This window comes from Limulus polyphemus, unplaced genomic scaffold, assembly GCF_000517525.1.
Source record: "Limulus polyphemus unplaced genomic scaffold, Limulus_polyphemus-2.1.2 Scaffold1608, whole genome shotgun sequence".
Taxonomy (NCBI): Eukaryota; Metazoa; Arthropoda; class Merostomata; order Xiphosura; family Limulidae; genus Limulus; species Limulus polyphemus.
The window spans coordinates 197,121-208,912 of NW_013667218.1; the positions used below are offsets into that span (position 1 = coordinate 197,121).

At 32.8% G+C, this 11,792-nt stretch overlaps 1 protein-coding gene across 1 annotated transcript; it reads right to left on the reverse strand.

Moving 5' to 3' along the window:
• Positions 1-880: 880 nt before the first annotated feature.
• Positions 881-3,478, reverse strand: LOC106464289 (juvenile hormone acid O-methyltransferase-like). The gene is made up of 4 exons (XM_013924416.2): positions 3,383-3,478; positions 1,877-2,380; positions 1,419-1,566; positions 881-1,138 (listed from the first exon to the last, which is right to left on the reverse strand). The coding sequence occupies exons 2-4, from the start codon at positions 2,372-2,374 to the stop codon at positions 960-962; spliced, it is 825 nt and encodes a 274-aa protein (XP_013779870.1). The 5' UTR covers positions 2,375-2,380; positions 3,383-3,478; the 3' UTR covers positions 881-959.
• Positions 3,479-11,792: the final 8,314 nt, after the last annotated feature.

Below are 11,792 nucleotides of genomic sequence, written 5' to 3' on the forward strand. Positions count from 1 at the left end.
CTTGTCATTGAAAAAAAGTTGAAAAATATTTATACTTTATACTTTCGTGCCCCTATCCTCCCATTCCCATGGAGACCTTGTACAAACTCCACGAGAATCAAGATCAAGCGACTCTGAGATACCGCTTTAGAGAATGAATTTTTGCCTTATAAACGAACTTAGGTTGAAAAAAAAACAACATGTAAAGAATACTTCAATAATAACACAACAGAAAATGCCATATATTGTGATGTATATTGTAAGTCATAACTTTGTTAAAAAATTGTAAAGAGAAAGTTTATTTATTTCAGTTAAAGTACAGTTTTATCTGAATTTGCAATACTTTTGCTAATGCAGTCGAAAACAAAAATTTTCGCCTTTTCACAGCTTCATATAAATATTAAAACGAATGTTCTCTCTCTCTCTTTCTGTATATAAATATATGGTAAGATGATCAGCAGGTAAAGTTGACAAGGAAAGTTGGATAAAATTTAACTTTGAAAATGATTTTACTTGTACAGAACACCCTTCATGCTGCTTTACCAGCTATATCTAAAAATTGAATTTATTGAATTTGATTAATTTCATTTTATCTTCCTTATATTAAACGAGATTAAATTCAAAATTTTAAAAAGTAAACAGCATTCATTGTCAACGTTCCTTACTTCCCTTTTGTCATAGATTGCACACAACTTGATATCTGAAGATTCCTCTACTTAAAACATGCTATCCTGTTTTCAACCAAAATTCATTATAACAGACAGTAAGACAAGCGAGTTTTGATATTTTTTTAAATATAGAAGATTTTAATATAAGAACTGTTTTACACATATGTGTACACCAGCTGAACAAAACCAGGCTGAAGACTATATTACAAAAATGTTTTTATATAAATAATAGTAACAACAACAATAAACACACACACACAGACATTTTTCAAAATATATGTTCGAATGGCCAGTGCCTTACACAAACATCTGTTACACTTTTCTAGCGTGAGCAACAATAAGTTTGTATGAAAACTGAATCCCCTCATTGTCGTTGTTGTCCACCTCTGTTCTAGCGTGAGTTTGAAGAAACCTTAAACAATCCTCAGTGTAGTCCTGTTTCATGTCATCTGGCAAGTGTTTGGTAAATGGAGATATGGCATCCAAGCTTTCTACAAAAACGAATATCATTTAGTTTTCAAATATGTTTTACTATGTGATTCTCTTATCTTATGAATGGGTAATAAATCACTGAAAGCTTTTGATTTTTTGCATGCAATTAAATGTGAGCTACATTTAATTTGTGCAAAGTTTTTGCAATGTTAAACGATTTATATCTGCAATACGGTTGAATTGATGAATATACTATGAATCGGAATAACTTACATTTTCGGAATGCAAATATATTCTAAAGAAATTGTGATTGAAAGTATGTCGATTCTAATGGTTTACCTTTGATAACTTCTGTATTTGGAAATGTAAAGCTCATGCTGACCAGGTCACACATTACAACCTCCAAGCCACTGTCCATCAAGTATGAGCTGAAGAGAAAAGCCGGCTGAGTGTTTCTGTGAGTGTCTGGTAGATACTGGTGTACATCCTGAAGAACAAAATTAAATACTTTTTTTTTACCATGTTATCACAATGTCTTAGTATCACACCATGAACATAATTATATAAGTATTATCTTTCTTAATGAAATGTATCTTCAAATTATAAATTTATTCTATGATGTACATAGTAAGTCGTAGAGTTGTTTATCCAAATCTAGTTTTTCACCATGTAGGGTTTTTCGAAAAAGAGAATATAGCATGTTTTATTGAAATACTAAAGAAGCAAAACAAGAAAAAGCAACAAGGAAAATGACTGCTAAAAGAAGCGCGACAAATACAACTGCAACAGCTACTAACTTGCATGAATGATTTCCATTTATCCATCTGTGCCAGGTGCTCGTGCATTTCAAATACTGGACACTGTGCTACGAAAGCTAAGAGACATTCACCACCTGTGATGAGTAAGGAGCTAATGTTTTCGACAGCCGTCTTCAAGTTTTTAACCCAATGCAGACAGTAGAACGAGTAGATTTTAGAAAAGCTTCCCCACTTGCTCTTGAAATTGTAGACATTCTTACTGATGTCGAAAACTTCGTAGCATATGTTCTCGTGAAAACTCTTATTCCTAGCGAACTGAATCATGGAATTGGAAGAGTCAGTAGCCACCAAATATCGCGCTTGTCTACAATGCGGGAGGATGATATCTCTTGTAACGTCACCAGTTCCACAGCCGATGTCCAATACAATGTCAGTGTCCATGGTTTCCTGCATAGCCTGACCGTAGACTTGGAGGATAAGGCGGGCATCTCGCACTTGGAAATAGTGTGCACGTTCGTATAGTTCGGGGTCGTTCATGATGATCTGAAAAAAAAAAGAGAGAAAGATGGGGGGTTTATGGAAGCATTATAAAACACTCAATAAATATTTTAGTAATAGCAAAATTCAAAAAGGTACACAGTAGTGTGTGTTATCTTGATTTGACATTGATTATTGCAAAGGTCAAATTGTACAATAAGATACCATCACATAAAGCACATTTAATGCATTTATTATTATGAACTGTGAAACCAAAATAAGATATGAGAATTAATTATTAAAGCTTTATTTCGAATAAAACAAATAAATATTTTCGCTAGGTTTACCTAGTATCGTTTGATGGATATATTTGAATAACGGAATAAAACCTTAAGTGTAGCAGTATCAAAAGCGATATAACATCGCTAACCAACAAAATAAATGCAACTAAAATACAATTGTTACATAGGGAAATATTAAAATAGATATATAATTTTAAACCTGAATATTGTTTAATGCTAGTTTCTTTTAATAAGTGGAGCGTCTTTGATTCATCTTTTATTTATATTATTTTCTCTGTCAATGATTTTAATCCGATAAAACGAATGAGTGTTTACTTTGAGCCATGTGTTCAAATACAAAGGAAAGGGCTTTTAAATGTTCTTCTAATCTTGAAAATACTTGATCAAAGGTTGTTTTTCTAATATTGAAAACATTTGACCACAGGTTGTTCTTCTAATCTTGAAAATACTTGACCACAGGTTGTTCTTCTAATCTTGAAAATACTTGACCACAGGTTGTTCTTCTAATATTGAAAACATTTGACCACAGGTTGTTCTTCTAATCTTGAAAATACTTGACCACAGGTTTTTCCTAGCACAGTCTTTTCAGGGAATTTGATAAACATATCCTTACTATTGAGGTGGAGAAGCAGATTAAAAAAACACTTATATTTATCTAGAATGGCTAGTATGAAGTTATTCAATTCTAGTGTGAATCAGACATGTGTGCTAGTGACTCACTCGATTAAAATTTCTAAAAGACACATTTAACCATATAGCAACTTACCTGTATAGAAAGTAAAGAGTTGTTTTTCTCGGCCTGTTTCTTGTGATGATCATCTACCGATTTAAAGCTGAGGAAACCGGGTTGCTTTTATACACACGATCCATGTAACATGATACATACATAATGCATTGCTAAGACATATTTCTATTTTTGACGGGAGAATTCGACAAATTAAACATGCGTATCAATTTTCATGAAATATAGCCATAGGTGTTATTGAGCAATAGATGATGTACCTTACAGTCACGTATCTCGCTGCAGGTGGGATAAACTGCCCTCCATCCTTGTATCGTAGCAACAAGAAATATATAGTGAGATGTGTCTAGAATTTGCGTCGTTACTCATCTGCTGAAGCTAGCGGGGGGTAAGTCCTTGTAATCACTCTTAAGGCAAAAGTCGAACTCACAGTTATTGAAACCCTCTTAGCTCTTTTGTAAATAACACAAAGGTTTTTGGACTTCATATGTGTTCAAAAAATACTTTAATATTAGAGACTGACTTACGTATTATAAGTTAGGTATTTTACGACGAAGCCAAAGTTATAAAACATTCTGAATCTTACAGTTCAAAGATGTAAAACGTCCTGTATCTTACAACTAAGTCAAAGTTCTAAAACTTACTGTATATTATAACCCAGAAAAAGCTCTAAAATCTCCCGCTTCTTACAACTCAAAGTTCTTAAACGTCATGTATCTTATATCCATCAAACAAGGTTCTAAAACGATCCGATTTTACAACACACACAAATTCATAAAACGTCCCATATCTTATAACACAAAGTTCTAAAACACTAGGTATTAAAAAATGTTAGGAAATGTCTTGAATTTTACAACTCCAACAGACTTTAAAGCTTTGTGTAATTTACAAATCAGAATGTTCTAAAATGTTCTGTATCGTAGAACTCAAATTATGATGTGTCCTATATCTTACAATTCATACAAAACTTTAAAACGTCCTAAAACTAATAACTGAGAAAAATACAAATAAAAATAACTCCTGTATTTTATAACTTAGACAAAGATATGAAAACATGTTACAACTGTACGTTACAGCTCAGGAAAATTATGAAACTCTTGTATCTTACAAATGAGACAAATCTTTAAACTAATTAACTCAGACAAATTTATAAATCGTCCTGTATTTTGCAACTCAAAGTTCTAAAACATCTTTTATTTTAAAACTCTGACAAAGTTATGATATATACTGAATCTTACAAGTGAGACAACGATGTAAAACGTCCTGTATCTTACAAATGATATAAAGTAGTAAGCTTTCTCGTATCTTAAACTCATAATGCCCTCCAGTGGCACAGCGGTATGTCTGCAGACTTACAACGCTAGAAACAGGGTTTCGATTCCCATGGTTGGCAGAGCACAGATAGCTCATTGTGTAGCTTTGTCCTTGGCTACAAACAAACAAATCATAAATGGTACTAGACCGTCATTTATACTATAACTCAGACAAAGTTATGAAATGTTATATATCTGAAAACCCTGACAAAGTTATAAAACGTCTTGTTTCTTATAACTCAGAGAAATTTGAAGACGTTCTGTATTTTAAAACTTAGATGACGTTCTACAATGTCTTATATTTTACAATCCGGAAAAAGCTTTAAAACGTCTTGTACTTAAAATTAACATAAAGTAGTAAGTGTCCCCCATCTTACAATCCAGAAAAGTTACAAAACGCCTTGTATCTTACAACTCAAGGTACTAAAATATCCCAAATTTTACAAAGCAGAAACAACTATGAAATATCTTCTGTAACATACAACAAAGACAAAGTTATCAAATTTCTTACATCTTACAAATGAGACAAATTCTAAAACAAAATTCTGAAGTTCTGTGTATTTTACAATATATACAAAACCTTAAAACGTCCTATAACTATCGATTCAGTCAAAGTTAAGGAAGGTTCTCAATCTTAAAACTAAAATAACATTATGAACTGTCATGTATATTAAAACTGGCAAAGTTATGATATTACCTGAATCTTAGAACTGAGAAAAAGTTTTAGACCGCCAAGTATCTTATAACTCAGACAATGTTATGAAATTTTGTGTAACTTACAACAAACTTCGACAAATTTATTACACGTTTTTTATCTTACAACTATAGGTTCTAAAGTGTATTGTATCTTACAACTCAAACTAAATGATGAAATGGCTTGTATCTTACAATACAGACAATACTTTAAAACGTCCTTTAACTAACAACTCAGACAAATTTGTAAAACATTGTGTATACTACTTTTCAAAGTTGTTAAACATCCTGTATCTTAAAACTCAGAAAAAGTTATGAAGTATCTTTTATATTAAATCTCTGAAACACTTATGAAATATCCTGAATACCTTAGATAAAACTTTAAAAAGCCATGAAACTTAAAATTCAAACAAAGTTATCAAATGTCCTGCATCTTACGATCCAGTGAATGTTATATAATGTTTTGTACCTTACAGTTGAAAAATTTAAAACGTCCTGAATGTTTCAACCCAGTAAAAACATGAAATTTCCTGGGCCTCACCTAAGACAAAAACGTCTTGGATATTGCAAATATAGTATTCAAAACGTCCTGTTTCTTAGAAATCCGTCAAAAGATCTAAAACATCATATATCTTATCAAACAGACAAAGCTTTAAAAGCTCATGTTTTACAACTGAGACAAAAACATCCCGTAACCTAAAACCCAGACAAAGTTACTAAATTTCCTATACATTACAACAGAGACGAAGTTCTAAAACATTCTTATTCTTACAAGCCAAAGTTATAAAACGTACTGATCTTACAACTGAGATAACTGTGTAAAACGTCCTGTATCTTAAAATTCAATGTTGTAAAAATTACAGTATTTTACAATTCAAATGAAGATATAAAATGTCTTGGTTCTTACAATTCAGACAATGTTATAACAACCCATTTATAGTTTCAAAATATCATATATCTTAAAACTCAGACAAAGTTCTAGACCGCCCTGTATATTACAGATCAGAAAAAAAGCTATGAAAAGCCCTATATCTTATATCCCAAAAAAATTAAAAACGTCTTGTGTCTTATTACGAAAAGTTCTAAAACGTTCTGTATTGAACAACTCATATAAAAATCTGTATTTTATACATTAAGTTAAATTTCAAATTCTAAAACATCCATTATCTTAAAATTCAGACAATGTTATGAAAACTCCTGAATCTTACAAATTAGACAAAACTTTGAAATGTTCTGTAACTAACACAACAGACAAATTTATAAAACGCCTTATATCTTAATGCTCAAATTTTTAAACCATCAAATATCTTACAACTTAAACAAAGTTATGAAATGTACTGAACCTTACCACTCAGAATAAATCTTTAGAAGTCCAGTAACTTACAACTTAAACAAAGCTCTAGAACGTTATGTATCTTACAACAAATACAAAGTTATAAACCGTCCTGTGTCTAACAACTCCGACAAAGGTGTGGAAAAGTCATGTCCTGTAACTTACAGTGCTATGAAACGTTATATATCTCACATCCAAAACTTCTAAAACGTTCAATACCTTACTACTCAAACAAAATTGCGAAATGCATTTTACAACTCAAGTTCTAAACATCATGTGTTTGAAAATGTAGACATAGTTAAAATAAGTGACCTTTATTACAGCTTAGAGAAAACGTTTTTTAACTTATAACTTAAAATTATTAAATGTCATGTATCTTGTAACCCAGGCAAAGTTATAAAATGCCCTGTAACTTCCAACCTAAACAAAGTTATAAAATGCTCTGTAACTTACAACCTAAACAAAGTTATTAAATATTATGCATCTTACAACTCAAGGCTCTAAACGTCTTATAACTCGTTACTCAGGTAAAATTATGAAATGTAATGTATATCACACTTCAGACGAAGCTTTAAGTTGTCCTGTAACTCTCAAAATGTCCTGTATCTTACAACTCAAATTCTAAACATCATGTCTTAAAACCCAGTTAAAAATTAATTGTACATTAAAGCTCAGACAGCGTTATGAAATATGACGTTTATTACCACTTTAAGAAAACCATCTACGTTTTATAATATACAATTCATATATAAGTCATAAAACTTGTTGAAATTTTGAGCTTAGGCAAAGCTTTAAATCTTTTCGTATCTAACAGCTTCAAGTTCTTAAACGTTCTGTTTCTTACAACTCAGACAAATTTATAAAATGTCTTTTATCTTATAACACAGACAACATTTTAAAACGTCCTATAGCTTATATCTCAGACAAAGTTCTAAACCACCATGTGTCTTGTAACTCGTATCCAAGATAAACCTTCACATCCTACAACTCAGATGAAGCTATGGATTTTCATGTTTCTTATAATTCACACAAAGTTTTAAAACGCCCTGCTACTTACAAATGATTTGTTTGTTTGAAGTTAAGCACAAAGCTACACAAAGGGCTATCTGTGCTCTGCCCACCACGGGTATCGAAACCTGGTTTCTAGCGTTTTAAGTCCGCAGATATACCGCTGTGCCGCTGGAGGACCTTACAAATGAAAATGATGAGACGTGCTGATTCCTAGGACTCAAAAGTTCCAAGACATCCAGTATCTTCCAACAGAAATATCCTCAAATGGCTCAGCGGTAACTTCGGAGATTTATAACGCTAAAAACCGGGTTTCTATACCCGTGGTGGGCACAGCACATATAGTCTATTCGGTAGCTTTGCGATTAACAACAAACAAGCAAACAGAAAGTTTTTAAACATCGTGAACAAAATTATGAAATACCATGTATCTAGAATCTATGACAATGCTATGAAACGTCCCATATTAGATAGCACAGGACAAAGCTCTAAAACGTCCTGTTAATTTCAACTCAGACAAAGTTATAAAGCATCGTGTTTTATGTACCAAATTTCTAACCTGTCGTGTCTTTTAGAACTCAGACAAATTTATAAAAGGTTCTCTATCTCTCAACTCGGAAAAAGCTTTTAAACGCCATAGAATTTTCAAATATATCTTACAATTTAGACAAAGTTCTAAAACATCCCGTTTCTTACGATGCAGAGTTTAAAGCGTTCCTTTCTCTAAAACTTAGACAAACAATAAAACTTCTTGTATCTTAAATCTAAAATAACGTAGAGGTAAATAGGAACGGAGGATACAACTCACACAGAAAGTGATATAGTGAAGGTGCTAACAGTGATGCAGTGTTTGTAGTGCACATGAGGACTCTCTAAGTTAATAGGTCTAAATGCTAAAGTTAATATGTAAGGACGAGCAGGTTGGATTTGTGGACTCAGTTCAGTAGGAAAAGTAAGCTTTTCTCATATTGACGGCTTACATTTAAATAGGGGTAGGGGTTGGCCTGTTTGCAAGAGCTATTTACTTAGCTGAAATGGTATTTTTATACCAGGAAAAAACAGTAGTGAGGGCCAGAATAATGAAAAAAAATATTTAGAGAAAATTACAATGTAAGAACAAAGTACAGTAGTTATAATGGTAGGCTAAACTTTTATCTTGTAATGCTAGGAGTACAAGAAATAAAATAGATGACCTGAATAACTGAAATCTGGTTAAATGTAGACAATATGACAATGATTTCTTTGATATACAGGGTTATAGGCTATTTAATAGGGACAGAGTACTAAAATGAGGGGGGGGGTGGCTTTATATGTAAAATATAAGTTACATTCTGTTCAAGTTGAGTCTGATCATCATAAGCATCTTACTGTTTATCCTATGTGATTGTGAGGTCTACTTTATGAGTCCTCTACTTCCTTTTGTTCCCATCCATCATATCTCCCTCTTCAACACTACACGTTTCCTGTTCTCTCTAATAGTGTCAAACTATCTCCTTTTTTTGGTTATCGTTTTGGTCGTTTGCTCTCGATTTCCATCGATCTGACCACGTTACCAACATACTCCCCTGATCTTTGCATGATATGTCCATAACTATCTGAGGCAACTTCTTTGTATCTTTTCTGTTATAGCTGTCACATGTTCGGTTTTTGGGATATATATGTTGTAGATTCGGTCTTTCCTGGTAACTCCACACGTCCACCACAACATTCTCATCTATGTCGTATGTAATGTTTGTAAATGTTTTTTTTCTGCATTGGCCAGCATTCGCCCCTATACATTATCACTGTTTGAAACCATTGTTTTGTAGACCATTCCTTTCTATTTCACAGGCATCTTACTGTCGCATATGACTTCATGTATCTCACATTATACAGCGTTTCATTGAGGTGAATCTTGCTTTACAAATCTTTTGGCCTCCTCTTGCTCTTCTGGTTTTCATGTTTTCCTCAATGTTTCTCTGGGAATGTTAAAGGTTCCACCGTTTTGTACATCATAACAAAAACAACATTCTATATATTCGGTATTTCCCATACTTAGCTTCAAAAGTTCCCTCTCTAGATGTTCCATCTAGCAGCTCACCTTTTCTTCTAGTTCTGTTTAGCTTTCATCACATCATCCACATTCATCATGGCCCATAGTATTATAAATTTAAGAAGTTTAAGTTGAAGATTTAGATAATCCTAGAAGATCAAGAAAGCTAGTCAAACGGGAAATTAGCTAATCGAGAACCTTACGAGAAGAGGATGAAAATGTAAAAATTGATAGTAATGATTTCTTTAAATAAATTAAAAGTAAGCAAAATGTTAGGATGGGAGTGATGATTATGAGTTGGCTGGGTTATTAAATTATACTTTTCCTTTAATTTCTACAAATGAAGATTTTAAGTAGTATTCCTCATCTTGAACAGTTGTTACATGGAAAAAAGATCGTGAAGAAAAAATTAGACATTTTAAAGAATGATAAAGCTTCCAAGCCAGATAGTATTTGCTGAATGGTATTGAAAGAGGTTAATGATTAGATATGTTTATCCCTACTACTATGTCTTGTAAGTCATTGAATGGTGAGCAACTACCAGTTAAATGGCTGTTGGCTAATGTTTCTCTCTTTTTCAAGGAAGATGATAAAAAAATGTCCTAGGCATATTAGTCTTACATCAGTGATAGAAAAGTTTTTGAAAGGGGAATAAAAGATGCTTTGCAAAGTCATTTATCAAAGTTTAAAATGTTGTTGGATAGTCAACATAGTTTCATTAGGGGGAAAATCTTGCCTTAATAATCTTTTGATATTCTTTGAAGAGGTTACTGCTTATGTAGATGAGGGTACAGGTGTAGATTTGATGTATCTGGATTTTCAGAAATCATATGACAAGGCGCCACATACAAGGCTTGTTATAACAGTTATCTCTGTAGGTATGGAGGATGGGCTAGCTCATTGGATAGAAAACTAGCTAGATGAAAGAAAGTAGTGGATTATTATAAATGGAGTTCAGTCAAACTGAATTAATGTCTCAAGTGGGGATAACTCAGTACTCACTGTTGGGACCTATGCTCTTTTTGATTTACGTCAGTGACATAGATGAAGGAATGGTCAACAGTTTATTTAACTTTGCTGATGACATTGATGTTTTGGCTGTGAGGAGAAGGAAGATGCTTTACAAAAGGACTTATTTGGGGAGTTGAGCAAATAAATGGCACATGAGTTTAAATTACAATAAATGCAAGGTAATGCATTTGGGATATCATAATCTGAATTACTAGTATAATTTTGATTGGAATAAGCCGGCCAATGAATGTGCTGTTGCTAGTGGCAGAGCAAATATAATTTTAGGTTGTATCTACGGAAATATTGAATGCAAAGGCAAAGAAGTTATAATTTCCTTGTATAGATCATTGGTTAGGCAACATTTGGAGTATTGTGCTCATTCATGAGCTCCTTAACTAAGGGAGGACATTGAATTGTTAGAAAGTGTTCAGAGGAAGTCTGATAATACCTTGGATGGAAAAGTTGCCATACGAGAACAGATTAAGGTCACTAAAATTGGTTCTTCTTGAAAAAGTAAGAGTTGAGGGGATTTGATTGAGATGTTTACGATTGTCAAAGGAATTGAAAATGCTAATACATCATCTTTTTTCGTATTTAATGCTGAGAATGGCAGATCCAGGGGATCCAAATATAAATTTTGGCATGGTATGAGTCACTTTAGACAGCTTTATTTTTCTAAGAGAGTGGTTGGCTTTTTGAATGCCTTGCCTCCTGATGAGATAGATGCACTTAATTTAAAAGAGTTTCAATGAAGAAATGAGAAATCTCCAAACATTCAACTCAGACATTGTTACAAAATGTATTGTATCTTAGAGCACAGACTAATTTATGAAATGCCCTGTAGCTTGCAACAAAAAATCTTTAAAACCTCCTGTATCTTACAATTCAGACAAAATTCTAAACCTTTCTGTGTCTTACGGCCCTCCAGTGGCACAGCGGTATGTCTGCGGACTTACAACGCTAGAAACCGAGTTTCGATAATGTGGTGGGCAGAGCACAGATAGCCCATTGTGTAGCTTTGTGCTTAATATCAAAACAACAACT

Excerpts from the sequence above, each read along its gene's own strand:
- LOC106464289 (XM_013924416.2), bottom strand. The coding sequence starts at position 2,374 with ATGAACGACCCCGAACTATACGAACGTGCACACTATTTCCAAGTGCGA. Across the intron at positions 1,567-1,876 it reads AATGGAAATCATTCATGCAA|GATGTACACCAGTATCTACC; the intron begins GTTAGTAGCTGT and ends TTTGTTCTTCAG. Across the intron at positions 1,139-1,418 it reads AAATACAGAAGTTATCAAAG|AAAGCTTGGATGCCATATCT; the intron begins GTAAACCATTAG and ends TCGTTTTTGTAG.